The sequence below is a fragment of the Eucyclogobius newberryi genome, unplaced genomic scaffold, assembly GCF_026437365.1.
Source record: "Eucyclogobius newberryi isolate DKJ021-1_F unplaced genomic scaffold, fEucNew1.0.hap1 SCAF_3, whole genome shotgun sequence".
NCBI classification, from domain to species: Eukaryota; Metazoa; Chordata; class Actinopteri; order Gobiiformes; family Gobiidae; genus Eucyclogobius; species Eucyclogobius newberryi.
The window spans coordinates 42,175,326-42,193,187 of NW_027315945.1; the positions used below are offsets into that span (position 1 = coordinate 42,175,326).

Below are 17,862 nucleotides of genomic sequence, written 5' to 3' on the forward strand. Positions count from 1 at the left end.
TTCTTCTCATGTTCTTCTCATGTTCCTCTCATGTTCCTCTCATGTTCTTCTCATGTTCCTCTCATGTTCTTCTCATGTTCCTCTCATGTTCCTCTCATGTTCTTCTCATGTTCCTCTGATGTTCCTCTGATGTTCCTCTCATGTTCCTCTCATGTTCCTCTCATGTTCCTCTGATGTTCCTCTCATGTTCTTCTCATGTTCCTCTCATGTTCCTCTCATGTTCCTCTCATGTTCTTCTCATGTTCCTCTCATGTTCCTCTCATGTTCTTCTCATGTTCCTCTCATGTTCCTCTCATGTTCCTCTCATGTTCTTCTCATGTTCCTCTCATGTTCCTCTCATGTTCCTCTCATGTTCCTCTGATGTTCCTCTCATGTTCCTCTCATGTTCCTCTGATGTTCCTCTCATGTTCTTCTCATGTTCCTCTCATGTTCCTCTCATGTTCCTCTCATGTTCCTCTCATGTTCTTCTCATGTTCCTCTCATGTTCCTCTGATGTTCCTCTCATGTTCTTCTCATGTTCCTCTCATGTTCTTCTCATGTTCCTCTCATGTTCCTCTCATGTTCCTCTCATGTTCCTCTCATGTTCCTCTCATGTTCTTCTCATGTTCCTCTCATGTTCCTCTCATGTTCCTCTCATGTTCCTCTCATGTTCCTCTCATGTTCCCCTCATGTTCCTCTCATGTTCTTCTCATGTTCCTCTCATGTTCTTCTCATGTTCCTCTCATGTTCCCCTCATGTTCCTCTCATGTTCCTCTCATGTTCTTCTCATGTTCCTCTGATGTTCCTCTCATGTTCCTCTCATGTTCCTCTCATGTTCCTCTGATGTTCCTCTCATGTTCTTCTCATGTTCCTCTCATGTTCCTCTCATGTTCCTCTCATGTTCCTCTCATGTTCTTCTCATGTTCCTCTCATGTTCTTCTCATGTTCCTCTGATGTTCCTCTCATGTTCCTCTCATGTTCCTCTCATGTTCTTCTCATGTTCCTCTCATGTTCCTCTGATGTTCCTCTCATGTTCCTCTCATGTTCCTCTCATGTTCCTCTCATGTTCCTCTCATGTTCCTCTCATGTTCCTCTCATGTTCCTCTCATGTTCCTCTCATGTTCCTCTGATGTTCCTCTGATGTTCCTCTCATGTTCTTCTCATGTTCTTCTCATGTTCCTCTGATGTTCCTCTGATGTTCCTCTCATGTTCCTCTCATGTTCCTCTCATGTTCCTCTGATGTTCCTCTGATGTTCCTCTCATGTTCCTCTGATGTTCCTCTCATGTTCCCCTCATGTTCCTCTCATGTTCTTCTCATGTTCCTCTCATGTTCTTCTCATGTTCCTCTCATGTTCCTCTCATGTTCCCCTCATGTTCTTCTCATGTTCTTCTCATGTTCCTCTGATGTTCCTCTGATGTTCCTCTCATGTTCCTCTCATGTTCCTCTCATGTTCCTCTGATGTTCCTCTGATGTTCTTCTCATGTTCCTCTCATGTTCCTCTGATGTTCCTCTGATGTTCCTCTCATGTTCCTCTCATGTTCCTCTGATGTTCCTCTGATGTTCCTCTCATGTTCCTCTCATGTTCCTCTCATGTTCCTCTCATGTTCCCCTCATGTTCCTCTCATGTTCTTCTCATGTTCCTCTCATGTTCTTCTCATGTTCCTCTCATGTTCCTCTCATGTTCCCCTCATGTTCCTCTCATGTTCTTCTCATGTTCCTCTGATGTTCCTCTGATGTTCCTCTCATGTTCTTCTCATGTTCCTCTCATGTTCCTCTGATGTTCCTCTCATGTTCTTCTCATGTTCCTCTCATGTTCCTCTCATGTTCCTCTCATGTTCCTCTCATGTTCTTCTCATGTTCTTCTCATGTTCCTCTCATGTTCCTCTCATGTTCCTCTCATGTTCCTCTCATGTTCCTCTCATGTTCTTCTCATGTTCCTCTCATGTTCCTCTCATGTTCCTCTCATGTTCTTCTCATGTTCCTCTGATGTTCTTCTCATGTTCCTCTCATGTTCCTCTCATGTTCTTCTCATGTTCCTCTCATGTTCCTCTCATGTTCCTCTCATGTTCCTCTCATGTTCTTCTCATGTTCCTCTCATGTTCCTCTCATGTTCCTCTCATGTTCCTCTGATGTTCCTCTCATGTTCCTTTCATGTTCTTCTCAGGTTCCTCTCATGTTCTTCTCATGTTCCTCTCAGGTTCCTCTCATGTTCTTCTCATGTTCCTCTCATGTTCCTCTCATGTTCTTCTCATGTTCCTCTCATGTTCCTCTCATGTTCTTCTCATGTTCCTCTCATGTTCCTCTCATGTTCTTCTCATGTTCCTCTCATGTTCCTCTCATGTTCTTCTCATGTTCCTCTCATGTTCTTCTCATGTTCCTCTCATGTTCCTCTCATGTTCTTCTCATGTTCCTCTCATGTTCCTCTCATGTTCCTCTCATGTTCCTCTCATGTTCCTCTCATGTTCCTCTCATGTTCTTCTCATGTTCCTCTCATGTTCTTCTCATGTTCCCCTCATGTTCCCCTCATGTTCCTCTCATGTTCTTCTCATGTTCCTCTCATGTTCTTCTCATGTTCCTCTCATGTTCCTCTCATGTTCCCCTCATGTTCCTCTCATGTTCTTCTCATGTTCCTCTGATGTTCCTCTGATGTTCCTCTCAGGTTCCTCTCATGTTCCTCTCATGTTCCTCTGATGTTCCTCTGATGTTCCTCTCATGTTCCTCTCATGTTCCTCTCATGTTCCTCTCATGTTCTTCTCATGTTCCTCTGATGTTCCTCTGATGTTCCTCTCATGTTCCTCTCATGTTCCTCTCATGTTCTTCTCATGTTCCTCTCATGTTCCTCTGATGTTCCTCTCAGGTTCCTCTCATGTTCCTCTCATGTTCCTCTGATGTTCCTCTCATGTTCCTCTCATGTTCCTCTCATGTTCTTCTCATGTTCCTCTGATGTTCCTCTGATGTTCCTCTCATGTTCCTCTCATGTTCCTCTCATGTTCTTCTCATGTTCCTCTCATGTTCCTCTCATGTTCCTCTCATGTTCCTCTGATGTTCCTCTCATGTTCTTCTCATGTTCTTCTCATGTTCCTCTCATGTTCTTCTCATGTTCCTCTCATGTTCCTCTGATGTTCCTCTCATGTTCTTCTCATGTTCCTCTCATGTTCTTCTCATGTTCCTCTCATGTTCCTCTCATGTTCTTCTCATGTTCCTCTCATGTTCCTCTCATGTTCTTCTCATGTTCCTCTCATGTTCTTCTCATGTTCCTCTCATGTTCCTCTCATGTTCCTCTCATGTTCCTCTCATGTTCCTCTCATGTTCTTCTCATGTTCCTCTCATGTTCCTCTCATGTTCCTCTCATGTTCCTCTCATGTTCTTCTCATGTTCCTCTCATGTTCCTCTCATGTTCCTCTCATGTTCCTCTCATGTTCCTCTGATGTTCCTCTCATGTTCTTCTCATGTTCCTCTCATGTTCTTCTCATGTTCCTCTCATGTTCCTCTGATGTTCCTCTCATGTTCTTCTCATGTTCCTCTCATGTTCCTCTCATGTTCTTCTCATGTTCCTCTCATGTTCTTCTCATGTTCCTCTCATGTTCCTCTCATGTTCTTCTCATGTTCCTCTCATGTTCCTCTCATGTTCCTCTCATGTTCCTCTGATGTTCCTCTCATGTTCCTCTCATGTTCCTCTCATGTTCTTCTCATGTTCCTCTCATGTTCCTCTCATGTTCTTCTCATGTTCTTCTCATGTTCCTCTCATGTTCCTCTCATGTTCTTCTCATGTTCCTCTCATGTTCCTCTCATGTTCCTCTCATGTTCCTCTCATGTTCCTCTCATGTTCCTCTCATGTTCCTCTGATGTTCTTCTCATGTTCCTCTCATGTTCCTCTCATGTTCTTCTCATGTTCCTCTCATGTTCCTCTCATGTTCTTCTCATGTTCCTCTCATGTTCCTCTCATGTTCTTCTCATGTTCCTCTCATGTTCCTCTCATGTTCCTCTCATGTTCCTCTGATGTTCCTCTCATGTTCTTCTCATGTTCCTCTCATGTTCTTCTCATGTTCCTCTCATGTTCCTCTCATGTTCCTCTGATGTTCCTCTCATGTTCCTCTCATGTTCCTCTCATGTTCCTCTCATGTTCCTCTCATGTTCCTCTCATGTTCTTCTCATGTTCCTCTCATGTTCTTCTCATGTTCCTCTCATGTTCCTCTCATGTTCTTCTCATGTTCCTCTCATGTTCCTCTCATGTTCCTCTCATGTTCCTCTCATGTTCCTCTCATGTTCCTCTCATGTTCCTCTCATGTTCCTCTCATGTTCCTCTCATGTTCCTCTCATGTTCTTCTCATGTTCCTCTCATGTTCCTCTCATGTTCCTCTCATGTTCCTCTCATGTTCTTCTCATGTTCCTCTCATGTTCTTCTCATGTTCCTCTCATGTTCCTCTCATGTTCTTCTCATGTTCCTCTCATGTTCCTCTCATGTTCCTCTCATGTTCCTCTGATGTTCCTCTCATGTTCTTCTCATGTTCTTCTCATGTTCCTCTCATGTTCCTCTCATGTTCCTCTCATGTTCCTCTCATGTTCCTCTCATGTTCTTCTCATGTTCCTCTCATGTTCCTCTCATGTTCTTCTCATGTTCCTCTCATGTTCCTCTCATGTTCCTCTCATGTTCCTCTCATGTTCCTCTGATGTTCTTCTCATGTTCCTCTCATGTTCCTCTCATGTTCTTCTCATGTTCCTCTCATGTTCCTCTCATGTTCTTCTCATGTTCCTCTCATGTTCCTCTCATGTTCTTCTCATGTTCCTCTCATGTTCCTCTCATGTTCCTCTCATGTTCCTCTAATGTTCCTCTGATGTTCCTCTCATGTTCCTCTCATGTTCCTCTCATGTTCCTCTCATGTTCTTCTCATGTTCCTCTCATGTTCCTCTGATGTTCCTCTCATGTTCTTCTCATGTTCCTCTCATGTTCTTCTCATGTTCCTCTCATGTTCCTCTAATGTTCCTCTGATGTTCCTCTCATGTTCCTCTCATGTTCCTCTCATGTTCCTCTCATGTCTCTCTCATGTTCCTCTCATGTTCTTCTCATGTTCTTCTCATGTTCCTCTCATGTTCCTCTCATGTTCTTCTCATGTTCCTCTCATGTTCCTCTCATGTTCTTCTCATGTTCCTCTCATGTTCCTCTCATGTTCCTCTCATGTTCCTCTCATGTTCTTCTCATGTTCTTCTCATGTTCTTCTCATGTTCCTCTCATGTTCCTCTCATGTTCTTCTCATGTTCCTCTCATGTTCCTCTCATGTTCCTCTCATGTTCTTCTCATGTTCTTCTCATGTTCCTCTCATGTTCCTCTCATGTTCTTCTCATGTTCCTCTCATGTTCCTCTCATGTTCCTCTCATGTTCCTCTCATGTTCCTCTCATGTTCCTCTGATGTTCCTCTCATGTTCCTCTCATGTTCTTCTCATGTTCCTCTGATGTTCCTCTCATGTTCCTCTCATGTTCTTCTCATGTTCCTCTCATGTTCCTCTCATGTTCCTCTCATGTTCCTCTCATGTTCCTCTGATGTTCCTCTCATGTTCCTCTCATGTTCTTCTCATGTTCCTCTGATGTTCCTCTCATGTTCCTCTCATGTTCCTCTCATGTTCCTCTCATGTTCCTCTCATGTTCCTCTCATGTTCCTCTCATGTTCCTCTGATGTTCCTCTCATGTTCCTCTCATGTTCTTCTCATGTTCTTCTCATGTTCCTCTCATGTTCCTCTCATGTTCCTCTCATGTTCCTCTCATGTTCCTCTCATGTTCCTCTCATGTTCCTCTCATGTTCCTCTCATGTTCCAGGCGAGCTGAAGCTGGTGGCTGTGGTTCTCCTTGCTCTGGGTGCTCTGGTGGTCGGGGTCAGTCTGCTGGGGTTCGTGGCCTCTCAGAGGGAGAGTCGTGTGCTGCTGCTGCTGGTGAGCGCCACCTGCAGGAAACAACACAACATTGTGTCAAAGTCCATCACGTTCCAAACGTTTGAGTGGAACATAACGTGACGTGATGTTAAAGACATGAACATGTCCTGGTCTTTGTCCTGGTTTCATCTCTGCAGGTGCTGTGTTTCCTGCTGCTCCTGGTCCTGGCTCAGATTTTTGTGACTCTTCTGCTCCTCGTCAACAGAGACAAGGTCCAACACAAGTCCTGGTTTAGTCCTGGTTTAGACCTGGTTTAGACCTGGTTTAGACCTGGTTTAGTTCTGGTTTAGACCTGGTTTAGACCTGGTTTAGACCTGGTTTAGACCTGGTTTAGTCCTGGTTTAGACCTGGTTTAGACCTGGTTTAGTTCTGGTTTAGACCTGGTTTAGACCTGGTTTAGACCTGGTTTAGTCCTGGTTTAGACCTGGTTTAGTCCTGGTTTAGTCCTGGTTTAGACCTGGTTTGGACCTGGTTTAGTCCTGGTTTAGTCCTGGTTTAGTCCTGGTTTAGACCTTGTTTAGTCCTGGTTTATTCCTGGTTCCTGGTTTAGTCCTGGTTTAGTTCTGGTTTAGACCTGGTTAGTTTAGTCCTGGTTTAGTCCTGGTTTAGACCTGGTTTAGTCCTGGTTTAGACCTGGTTTAGTCCTGGTTTAGTCCTGGTTTAGTCCTGGTTTAGTCCTGGTCTAGTCCTGGTTTAGTCCTGGTTTAGTCCTGGTCTAGTCCTGGTTTAGTCCTGGTTTAGTCCTGGTTTAGTCCTGGTTTAGTCCTGGTTTAGACCTGGTTTAGTTCTGGTTTAGACCTGGTTTAGACCTGGTTTAGTCCTGGTTTAGTCCTATTGTAGACCTGGTTTAGTCCTGGTTTAGTCCTGGTTTAGTCCTGGTTTAGTCCTGGTTTAGACCTGGTTCAGTCCTGGTTCAGTCCTGGTTTAGTCCTGGTTTAGACCTGGTTTAGACCTGGTTTAGTCCTGGTTTAGCCCTGGTTTAGTCCTGGTTTAGTCCTGGTTCAGTCCTGGTTCAGTCCTGGTTTAGTCCTGGTTTAGTCCTGGTTTAGTCCTGGTTTAGTCCTGGTTTAGACCTGGTTCAGTCCTGGTTTAGTCCTGGTTTAGTCCTGGTTTAGTCCTGGTTTAGACCTGGTTTAGTCCTGGTTTAGTCCTGGTTTAGTCCTGGTTTAGTCCTGGTTTAGACCTGGTTTAGTCCTGGTTTAGTCCTGGTTAAGTCCTGGTTCAGTCCTGGTTTAGTCCTGGTTTAGTCCTGGTTTAGTCCTGGTTTAGACCTGGTTTAGACCTGGTTTAGTTCTGGTTTAGACCTGGTTTAGACCTGGTTTAGACCTGGTTTAGTCCTGGTTTAGACCTGGTTTAGACCTGGTTTAGTTCTGGTTTAGACCTGGTTTAGACCTGGTTTAGACCTGGTTTAGTCCTGGTTTAGTCCTGGTTTAGTCCTGGTTTAGACCTGGTTTGGACCTGGTTTAGTCCTGGTTTAGTCCTGGTTAAGTCCTGGTTCAGTCCTGGTTTAGTCCTGGTTTAGTCCTGGTTTAGTCCTGCTTTAGTCCTGGTTTAGTCCTGGTTTAGTCCTGGTTTAGTCCTGGTTTAGTCCTGGTTTAGTCCTGGTTTAGTCCTGCTTTAGTCCTGGTTTAGACCTGGTTTAGTCCTGGTTTAGTCCTGGTTTAGTCCTGGTTTAGTCCTGGTTTAGACCTGGTTCAGTCCTGGTTCAGTCCTGGTTTAGTCCTGGTTTAGACCTGGTTTAGACCTGGTTTAGTCCTGGTTTAGCCCTGGTTTAGTCCTGGTTTAGTCCTGGTTTAGACCTGGTTCAGTCCTGGTTCAGTCCTGGTTTAGTCCTGGTTTAGACCTGGTTTAGACCTGGTTTAGACCTGGTTTAGTCCTGGTTTAGCCCTGGTTTAGTCCTGGTTCAGTCCTGGTTCAGTCCTGGTTTAGTCCTGGTTTAGTCCTGGTTCAGTCCTGGTTCAGTCCTGGTTTAGTCCTGGTTTAGTCCTGGTTCAGTCCTGGTTCAGTCCGGGTTTAGTCCTGGTTTAGTCCTGGTTTAGACCTGGTTCAGTCCTGGTTTAGTCCTGGTTTAGTCCTGGTTTAGACCTGGTTTAGTCCTGGTTTAGTCCTGGTTTAGTCCTGGTTTAGTCCTGGTTAAGTCCTGGTTAAGTCCTGGTTCAGTCCTGGTTTAGTCCTGGTTTAGTCCTGGTTTAGTCCTGGTTTAGTCCTGGTTAAGTCCTGGTTCAGTCCTGGTTTAGTCCTGGTTTAGTCCTGGTTTAGTCCTGGTTTAGTCCTGGTTTAGTCCTGGTTTAGTCCTGGTTTAGTCCTGGTATATATTCTGTTTTCTTCTGTTTCCTCAGATCTCTAAAAGTCTGACCCACAGTGTGGACACCATCATCCTGGACTATCCACAGACAGAGCGCCTCCTGCTGGACGACCTGCAGCATTACGTCAGTATCACACAGCGGTTCATTAAGTCTGAGTCTGTTGCCGCGGTAACGGTCTAAACCTGAGCTGCTCTGGACTTTAGTCCCTGACCTTATCTACGACCACACTGACCACACTGACCTCACTGACCACACTGACCACACTGACTACACTGACCACACTGACCGCACTGACCACACTGACCGCACTGACCACACTGACCACACTGACCTCACTGACCACACTGACCACACTGACCATGCCGAGGGCCCACCAAGGATTTGAGTCAAACTGAACTATTTAAGTTTTATTTTCAGAGTCAGAATTTTTAATAAAGTATCAAGTCTAAAATATGAAGTCTATTGTAACAGGGCGGGGCCTAATGCAGAGCCCTGAGGAACACCACAGCTTTAAGAGAACAGGGCGGGGCCTAAAGCAGAGCCCTGAGGAACACCACAGCTTTAAGAGAACAGGGCGGGGCCTAAAGCAGAGCCCTGAGGAACACCACAGCTTTAAGAGAACAGGGCGGGGCCTAAAGCAGAGCCCTGAGGAACACCACAGCTTTAAGAGAACAGGGCGGGGCCTAAAGCAGAGCCCTGAGGAACACCACAGCTTTAAGAGAACAGGGCGGGGCCTAAAGCAGAGCCCTGAGGAACACCACAGCTTTAAGAGAACAGGGCGGGGCCTAAAGCAGAGCCCTGAGGAACACCACAGCTTTAAGAGAACAGGGCGGGGCCTAATGCAGAGCCCTGAGGAACACCACAGCTTTAAGAGAACAGGGCGGGGCCTAATGCAGAGCCCTGAGGAACACCACAGCTTTAAGAGAACAGGGCGGGGCCTAATGCAGAGCCCTGAGGAACACCACAGCTTTAAGAGAACAGGGCGGGGCCTAAAGCAGAGCCCTGAGGAACACCACAGCTTTAAGAGAACAGGGCGGGGCCTAAAGCAGAGCCCTGAGGAACACCACAGCTTTAAGAGAACAGGGCGGGGCCTAAAGCAGAGCCCTGAGGAACACCACAGCTTTAAGAGAACAGGGCGGGGCCTAAAGCAGAGCCCTGAGGAACACCACAGCTTTAAGAGAACAGGGCGGGGCCTAAAGCAGAGCCCTGAGGAACACCACAGCTTTAAGAGAACAGGGCGGGGCCTAATGCAGAGCCCTGAGGAACACCACAGCTTTAAGAGAACAGGGCGGGGCCTAAAGCAGAGCCCTGAGGAACACCACAGCTTTAAGAGAACAGGGCGGGGCCTAATGCAGAGCCCTGAGGAACACCACAGCTTTAAGAGAACAGGGCGGGGCCTAATGCAGAGCCCTGAGGAACACCACAGCTTTAAGAGAACAGGGCGGGGCCTAAAGCAGAGCCCTGAGGAACACCACAGCTTTAAGAGAACAGGGCGGGGCCTAAAGCAGAGCCCTGAGGAACACCACAGCTTTAAGAGAACAGGGCGGGGCCTAATGCAGAGCCCTGAGGAACACCACAGCTTTAAGAGAACAGGGCGGGGCCTAATGCAGAGCCCTGAGGAACACCACAGCTTTAAGAGAACAGGGCGGGGCCTAATGCAGAGCCCTGAGGAACACCACAGCTTTAAGAGAACAGGGCGGGGCCTAAAGCAGAGCCCTGAGGAACACCACAGCTTTAAGAGAACAGGGCGGGGCCTAAAGCAGAGCCCTGAGGAACACCACAGCTTTAAGAGAACAGGGCGGGGCCTAAAGCAGAGCCCTGAGGAACACCACAGCTTTAAGAGAACAGGGCGGGGCCTAAAGCAGAGCCCTGAGGAACACCACAGCTTTAAGAGAACAGGGCGGGGCCTAAAGCAGAGCCCTGAGGAACACCACAGCTTTAAGAGAACAGGGCGGGGCCTAATGCAGAGCCCTGAGGAACACCACAGCTTTAAGAGAACAGGGCGGGGCCTAATGCAGAGCCCTGAGGAACACCACAGCTTTAAGAGAACAGGGCGGGGCCTAATGCAGAGCCCTGAGGAACACCACAGCTTTAAGAGAACAGGGCGGGGCCTAAAGCAGAGCCCTGAGGAACACCACAGCTTTAAGAGAACAGGGCGGGGCCTAAAGCAGAGCCCTGAGGAACACCACAGCTTTAAGAGAACAGGGCGGGGCCTAAAGCAGAGCCCTGAGGAACACCACAGCTTTAAGAGAACAGGGCGGGGCCTAAAGCAGAGCCCTGAGGAACACCACAGCTTTAAGAGAACAGGGCGGGGCCTAATGCAGAGCCCTGAGGAACACCACAGCTTTAAGAGAACAGGGCGGGGCCTAATGCAGAGCCCTGAGGAACACCACAGCTTTAAGAGAACAGGGCGGGGCCTAAAGCAGAGCCCTGAGGAACACCACAGCTTTAAGAGAACAGGGCGGGGCCTAATGCAGAGCCCTGAGGAACACCACAGCTTTAAGAGAACAGGGCGGGGCCTAATGCAGAGCCCTGAGGAACACCACAGCTTTAAGAGAACAGGGCGGGGCCTAAAGCAGAGCCCTGAGGAACACCACAGCTTTAAGAGAACAGGGCGGGGCCTAAAGCAGAGCCCTGAGGAACACCACAGCTTTAAGAGAACAGGGCGGGGCCTAAAGCAGAGCCCTGAGGAACACCACAGCTTTAAGAGAACAGGGCGGGGCCTAAAGCAGAGCCCTGAGGAACACCACAGCTTTAAGAGAACAGGGCGGGGCCTAATGCAGAGCCCTGAGGAACACCACAGCTTTAAGAGAACAGGGCGGGGCCTAATGCAGAGCCCTGAGGAACACCACAGCTTTAAGAGAACAGGGCGGGGCCTAATGCAGAGCCCTGAGGAACACCACAGCTTTAAGAGAACAGGGCGGGGCCTAAAGCAGAGCCCTGAGGAACACCACAGCTTTAAGAGAACAGGGCGGGGCCTAATGCAGAGCCCTGAGGAACACCACAGCTTTAAGAGAACAGGGCGGGGCCTAAAGCAGAGCCCTGAGGAACACCACAGCTTTAAGAGAACAGGGCGGGGCCTAAAGCAGAGCCCTGAGGAACACCACAGCTTTAAGAGAACAGGGCGGGGCCTAATGCAGAGCCCTGAGGAACACCACAGCTTTAAGAGAACAGGGCGGGGCCTAATGCAGAGCCCTGAGGAACACCACAGCTTTAAGAGAACAGGGCGGGGCCTAATGCAGAGCCCTGAGGAACACCACAGCTTTAAGAGAACAGGGCGGGGCCTAAAGCAGAGCCCTGAGGAACACCACAGCTTTAAGAGAACAGGGCGGGGCCTAAAGCAGAGCCCTGAGGAACACCACAGCTTTAAGAGAACAGGGCGGGGCCTAAAGCAGAGCCCTGAGGAACACCACAGCTTTAAGAAAACAGGGCGGGGCCTAAAGCAGAGCCCTGAGGAACACCACAGCTTTAAGAGAACAGGGCGGGGCCTAATGCAGAGCCCTGAGGAACACCACAGCTTTAAGAGAACAGGGCGGGGCCTAATGCAGAGCCCTGAGGAACACCACAGCTTTAAGAGAACAGGGCGGGGCCTAATGCAGAGCCCTGAGGAACACCACAGCTTTAAGAGAACAGGGCGGGGCCTAATGCAGAGCCCTGAGGAACACCACAGCTTTAAGAGAACAGGGCGGGGCCTAATGCAGAGCCCTGAGGAACACCACAGCTTTAAGAGAACAGGGCGGGGCCTAATGCAGAGCCCTGAGGAACACCACAGCTTTAAGAGAACAGGGCGGGGCCTAATGCTTTGTTGAACTCCTGGACTTAGCCCTCTCCTGATTGTTTTTCTGCAGGTGCAGTGCTGTGGGCGAACGGGACCTTCTGATTGGCTGACAAACCAGTTTGTGAGCAGTTTGAACCAATCAGAGGCCTCGGTGCTGCCGTGTTCCTGCTACAGCTCTAAAAAAGGCAGCGAGAGTTTCTTCTGCTCCGGGAATCGGACCCTCACCTCCGACAGCATCGAGTACCGGCCCCAGAACAGCTCCTACAGCGAGGTCTGGTCCTGGTCCTGGTCCTGGTCTGGTCCTGGTCTGGTCCTGGTCCTGGTCCTGGTCTGGTCCTGGTCCTGGTCTGGTCCTGGTCCTGGTCCTGGTCTGGTCCTGGTCCTGGTCTGGTCCTGGTCCTGGTCTGGTCCTGGTCCTGGTCTGGTCCTGGTCTGGTCCTGGTCCTGGTCTGGTCCTGGTCTGGTCCTGGTCCTGGTCTGGTCCTGGTCTGGTCCTGGTCCTGGTCTGGTCTGGTCCTGGTCTGGTCCTGGTCCTGGTCCTGGTCCTGGCCCTGGTCCTGGTCCTGGTCCTGGTCTGGTCCTGGTCCTGGTCTGGTCCTGGTCTGGTCCTGGTCCTGGTCTGGTCTGGTCCTGGTCTGGTCCTGGTCCTGGTCCTGGTCTGGTCCTGGTCCTGGTCCTGGTCCTGGCCCTGGTCCTGGTCTGGTCTGGTCCTGGTCTGGTCCTGGTCCTGGTCTGGTCCTGGTCTGGTCCTGGTCCTGGTCTGGTCCTGGTCTGGTCCTGGTCCTGGTCTGGTCCTGGTCTGGTCCTGGTCCTGGTCTGGTCTGGTCCTGGTCTGGTCCTGGTCCTGGTCCTGGTCCTGGCCCTGGCCCTGGCCCTGGTCCTGGTCCTGGTCTGGTCCTGGTCTGGTCCTGGTCCTGGTCTGGTCCTGGTCCTGGTCTGGTCCTGGTCCTGGTCCTGGTCCTGGTCTGGTCCTGGTCCTGGTCCTGGTCTGGTCCTGGTCCTGGTCCTGGTCCTGGCCCTGGCCCTGGTCCTGGTCCTGGTCCTGGTCTGGTCCTGGTCTGGTCCTGGTCCTGGTCTGGTCCTGGTCCTGGTCTGGTCTGGTCCTGGTCTGGTCCTGGTCCTGGTCCTGGTCTGGTCCTGGTCCTGGTCTGGTCTGGTCCTGGTCTGGTCCTGGTCCTGGTCCTGGTCCTGGCCCTGGTCTGGTCCTGGTCCTGGTCCTGGTCCTGGTCCTGGTCTGGTCCTGGTCCTGGTCTGGTCCTGGTCCTGGTCTGGTCTGGTCCTGGTCTGGTCCTGGTCCTGGTCCTGGTCTGGTCCTGGTCCTGGTCTGGTCCTGGTCTGGTCCTGGTCCTGGTCTGGTCCTGGTCTGGTCCTGGTCTTGGTCTGGTCTGGTCCTGGTCTGGTCCTGGTCCTGGTCCTGGTCCTGGCCCTGGCCCTGGCCCTGGTCCTGGTCTGGTCCTGGTCCTGGTCCTGGTCTGGTCCTGGTCTGGTCCTGGTCTGGTCCTGGTCTGGTCCTGGTCCTGGTCTGGTCCTGGTCTGGTCCTGGTCCTGGTCTGGTCCTGGTCTGGTCCTGGTCCTGGTCTGGTCTGGTCCTGGTCTGGTCCTGGTCCTGGTCCTGGTCTGGTCCTGGTCCTGGTCCTGGTCCTGGCCCTGGCCCTGGTCCTGGTCCTGGTCCTGGTCTGGTCCTGGTCTGGTCCTGGTCCTGGTCTGGTCCTGGTCCTGGTCTGGTCTGGTCCTGGTCTGGTCCTGGTCCTGGTCTGGTCCTGGTCTGGTCCTGGTCCTGGTCTGGTCCTGGTCTGGTCCTGGTCCTGGTCTGGTCTGGTCCTGGTCTGGTCCTGGTCCTGGTCCTGGTCCTGGCCCTGGCCCTGGTCCTGGTCCTGGTCCTGGTCCTGGTCTGGTCCTGGTCTGGTCCTGGTCCTGGTCTGGTCCTGGTCTGGTCCTGGTCCTGGTCTGGTCTGGGTCTGGTCCTGGTCCTGGTCCTGGTCTGGTCCTGGTCCTGGTCCTGGTCCTGGTCCTGGTCTGGTCCTGGTCTGGTCCTGGTCCTGGTCTGGTCCTGGTCTGGTCCTGGTCCTGGTCTGGTCTGGTCCTGGTCTGGTCCTGGTCCTGGTCCTGGTCTGGTCCTGGTCCTGGTCTGGTCTGGTCCTGGTCTGGTCCTGGTCCTGGTCCTGGTCCTGGCCCTGGCCCTGGTCCTGGTCCTGGTCTGGTCCTGGTCTGGTCCTGGTCCTGGTCTGGTCTGGTCCTGGTCTGGTCCTGGTCCTGGTCCTGGTCTGGTCCTGGTCCTGGTCCTGGTCCTGGCCCTGGCCCTGGTCCTGGTCCTGGTCCTGGTCTGGTCCTGGTCCTGGTCTGGTCTGGTCCTGGTCTGGTCCTGGTCCTGGTCTGGTCCTGGTCTGGTCCTGGTCCTGGTCTGGTCCTGGTCTGGTCCTGGTCCTGGTCTGGTCCTGGTCTGGTCCTGGTCCTGGTCTGGTCTGGTCCTGGTCTGGTCCTGGTCCTGGTCCTGGTCCTGGCCCTGGCCCTGGTCCTGGTCCTGGTCCTGGTCTGGTCCTGGTCTGGTCCTGGTCCTGGTCTGGTCCTGGTCTGGTCCTGGTCCTGGTCTGGTCTGGTCCTGGTCTGGTCCTGGTCCTGGTCCTGGTCTGGTCCTGGTCCTGGTCCTGGCCCTGGTCCTGGTCCTGGTCCTGGTCTGGTCCTGGTCTGGTCCTGGTCCTGGTCTGGTCCTGGTCTGGTCCTGGTCTGGTCTGGTCCTGGTCTGGTCCTGGTCCTGGTCCTGGTCTGGTCCTGGTCCTGGTCTGGTCTGGTCCTGGTCTGGTCCTGGTCCTGGTCCTGGCCCTGGCCCTGGTCCTGGTCCTGGTCCTGGTCCTGGTCCTGGTCTGGTCCTGGTCCTGGTCCTGGTCCTGGTCCTGGTCCTGGTCCTGGCCCTGGTCTGGTCTGGTCCTGGTCTGGTCCTGGTCCTGGTCTGGTCTGGTCCTGGTCCTGGTCCTGGTCCTGGTCCTGGTCCTGGTCTAGTCCTGGTCCTGGTCCTGGTCTGGTCCTGGTCCTGGTCTGGTCTGGTCCTGGCCCTGGTCTGGTCTGGTCCTGGTCCTGGTCCTGGTCCTGGTCTGGTCCTGGTCCTGGTCCTGGTCCTGGTCCTGGTCCTGGCCCTGATTGGCTGTGTTTTTTCAGGGCTGTGAGGTGGCGCTCCGTGGTTGGCTGAAGGAGAATGTTCTGACCATCGTTGGAATGGACCTGAGCCTGATCTTCCTCCAGGTCAGAGCTAAACCAGGACTAAAGCAGGACTAAACCAGGACTAAAGCAGGTCTAAAGCAGGACTAAACCAGGACTAAAGCAGGACTAAAGCAGGACTAAAGCAGGACTAAACCAGGACAAAAGCAGGACTAAAGCAGGACTAAAGCAGGACTAAAGCAGGACTAAAGCAGGACTAAACCAGGACTAAAGCAGGACTAAAGCAGGACTAAAGACAGGACTAAAGCAGGACTAAAGCAGGACTAAAGCAGGACTAAAGCAGGACTAAAGCAGGACTAAACCAGGACAAAAGCAGGACTAAAGCAGGACTAAAGCAGGACTAAACCAGGACAAAAGCAGGACTAAAGCAGGACTAAAGCAGGACTAAACCAGGACAAAAGCAGGACTAAAGCAGGACTAAAGCAGGTCTAAAGACAGGACTAAAGACAGGACTAAACCAGGACTAAAGCAGGTCTAAAGCAGGACTAAAGCAGGTCTAAAGCAGCACTAAAGACAGGACTAAAGACAGGACTAAACCAGGACTAAAGCAGGACTAAAGCAGGACTAAACCAGGACTAAAGCAGGACTAAACCAGGACTAAAGCAGGACTAAACCAGGACTAAAGCAGGACTAAAGCAGGACTAAAGCAGGACTAAAGCAGGACTAAAGCAGGACTAAAGCAGGACTAAAGCGGGTCTAAAGCAGGACTAAAGCAGGACTAAAGCAGGACTAAAGCAGGACTAAAGACAGGACTAAAGCAGGACTAAACCAGGACTAAAGCAGGACTAAAGCAGGTCTAAAGCAGGACTAAAGCAGGACTAAAGCAGGACTAAAGCAGGACTAAAGCAGGTCTAAAGCAGGACTAAAGCAGGACTAAAGCAGGACTAAAGCAGGACTAAAGCAGGTCTAAAGCAGGACTAAAGCAGGACTAAAGCAGGACTAAAGCAGGACTAAAGCAGGACTAAAGCAGGACTAAAGCAGGTCTAAAGCAGGACTAAAGCAGGACTAAAGCAGGACTAAAGCAGGACTAAAGCAGGACTAAAGACAGGACTAAAGACAGGACTAAAGCAGGACTAAAGCAGGACTAAAGCAGGACTAAAGACAGGACTAAAGCAGGACTAAAGCAGGACTAAAGCAGGACTAAAGCAGGACTAAAGACAGGACTAAACCAGGACTAAAGCAGGACTAAAGCAGGACTAAAGCAGGACTAAAGCAGGACTAAAGCAGGACTAAAGCTGGACTAAAGCAGGTTTAAAGCAGGACTAAAGCAGGACTAAAGCAGGTCTAAAGCAGGACTAAAGCAGGTCTAAAGCAGGACTAAAGCAGGTCTAAAGCAGGACTAAAGACAGGACTAAAGCAGGACTAAAGACAGGACTAAAGACAGGACTAAAGCAGGACTAAAGCAGGACTAAAGCAGGACTAAAGACAGGACTAAAGCAGGACTAAAGCAGGACTAAAGCAGGACTAAAGCAGGACTAAAGACAGGACTAAACCAGGACTAAAGCAGGACTAAAGCAGGACTAAAGCAGGACTAAAGCAGGACTAAAGCAGGACTAAAGCTGGACTAAAGCAGGTTTAAAGCAGGACTAAAGCAGGACTAAAGCAGGACTAAAGCAGGTCTAAAGCAGGACTAAAGCAGGTCTAAAGCAGGACTAAAGACAGGACTAAAGCAGGACTAAAGCAGGACTAAAGACAGGACTAAAGACAGGACTAAAGCAGGACTAAAGCAGGACTAAAGCAGGTCTAAAGCAGGTCTAAAGCAGGACTAAAGCAGGTCTAAAGACAGGACTAAAGACAGGACTAAAGCAGGACTAAAGCAGGACTAAAGACAGGACTAAAGACAGGACTAAAGCAGGACTAAAGCAGGACTAAAGCAGGTCTAAAGCAGGTCTAAAGCAGGACTAAAGCAGGACTAAAGCAGGACTAAAGCAGGTCTAAAGCAGGACTAAAGCAGGTCTAAAGCAGGACTAAAGCAGGACTAAAGACAGGACTAAAGACAGGACTAAAGCAGGACTAAAGCAGGTCTAAAGCAGGACTAAAGCAGGACTAAAGCAGGACTAAACCAGGACTAAAGCAGGACTAAAGCAGGACTAAAGCAGGACTAAAGCAGGACTAAAGCAGGACTAAAGCGGGACTAAAGCGGGTCTAAAGCAGGACTAAAGCAGGACTAAAGCAGGACTAAAGCAGGACTAAAGCAGGACTAAAGCAGGACTAAAGCAGGACTAAAGCAGGACTAAAGACAGGACTAAAGCAGGACTAAAGCAGGTCTAAAGCAGGACTAAAGCAGGTCTAAAGCAGGACTAAAGCAGGACTAAAGCAGGACTAAAGCAGGACTAAAGCAGGACTAAAGACAGGACTAAAGCAGGACTAAAGCAGGACTAAAGCAGGTCTAAAGCAGGACTAAAGCAGGTCTAAAGCAGGACTAAAGCAGGACTAAAGCAGGACTAAAGACAGGACTAAAGACAGGACTAAAGCAGGACTAAAGCAGGACTAAAGCAGGACTAAAGACAGGACTAAAGCAGGACTAAAGCAGGACTAAAGCAGGACTAAAGCAGGACTAAAGACAGGACTAAACCAGGACTAAAGCAGGACTAAAGCAGGACTAAAGCAGGACTAAAGCAGGACTAAAGCAGGACTAAAGCTGGACTAAAGCAGGTTTA

At 50.6% G+C, this 17,862-nt stretch overlaps 1 protein-coding gene across 1 annotated transcript in view; it reads left to right on the forward strand.

The window, feature by feature from the left end:
• Positions 1-17,862, forward strand: part of LOC140374507 (CD82 antigen) — a 44,497-nt gene that overhangs the window by 14,184 nt on the left and 12,451 nt on the right. The window contains exons 3-7 of the mRNA XM_072461433.1: positions 5,793-5,905; positions 6,043-6,117; positions 8,245-8,334; positions 12,060-12,260; positions 15,143-15,226. Coding sequence (XP_072317534.1) covers positions 5,793-5,905; positions 6,043-6,117; positions 8,245-8,334; positions 12,060-12,260; positions 15,143-15,226 — 563 coding nt within the window. The remainder of the gene's footprint in view (positions 1-5,792; positions 5,906-6,042; positions 6,118-8,244; positions 8,335-12,059; positions 12,261-15,142; positions 15,227-17,862) is intronic.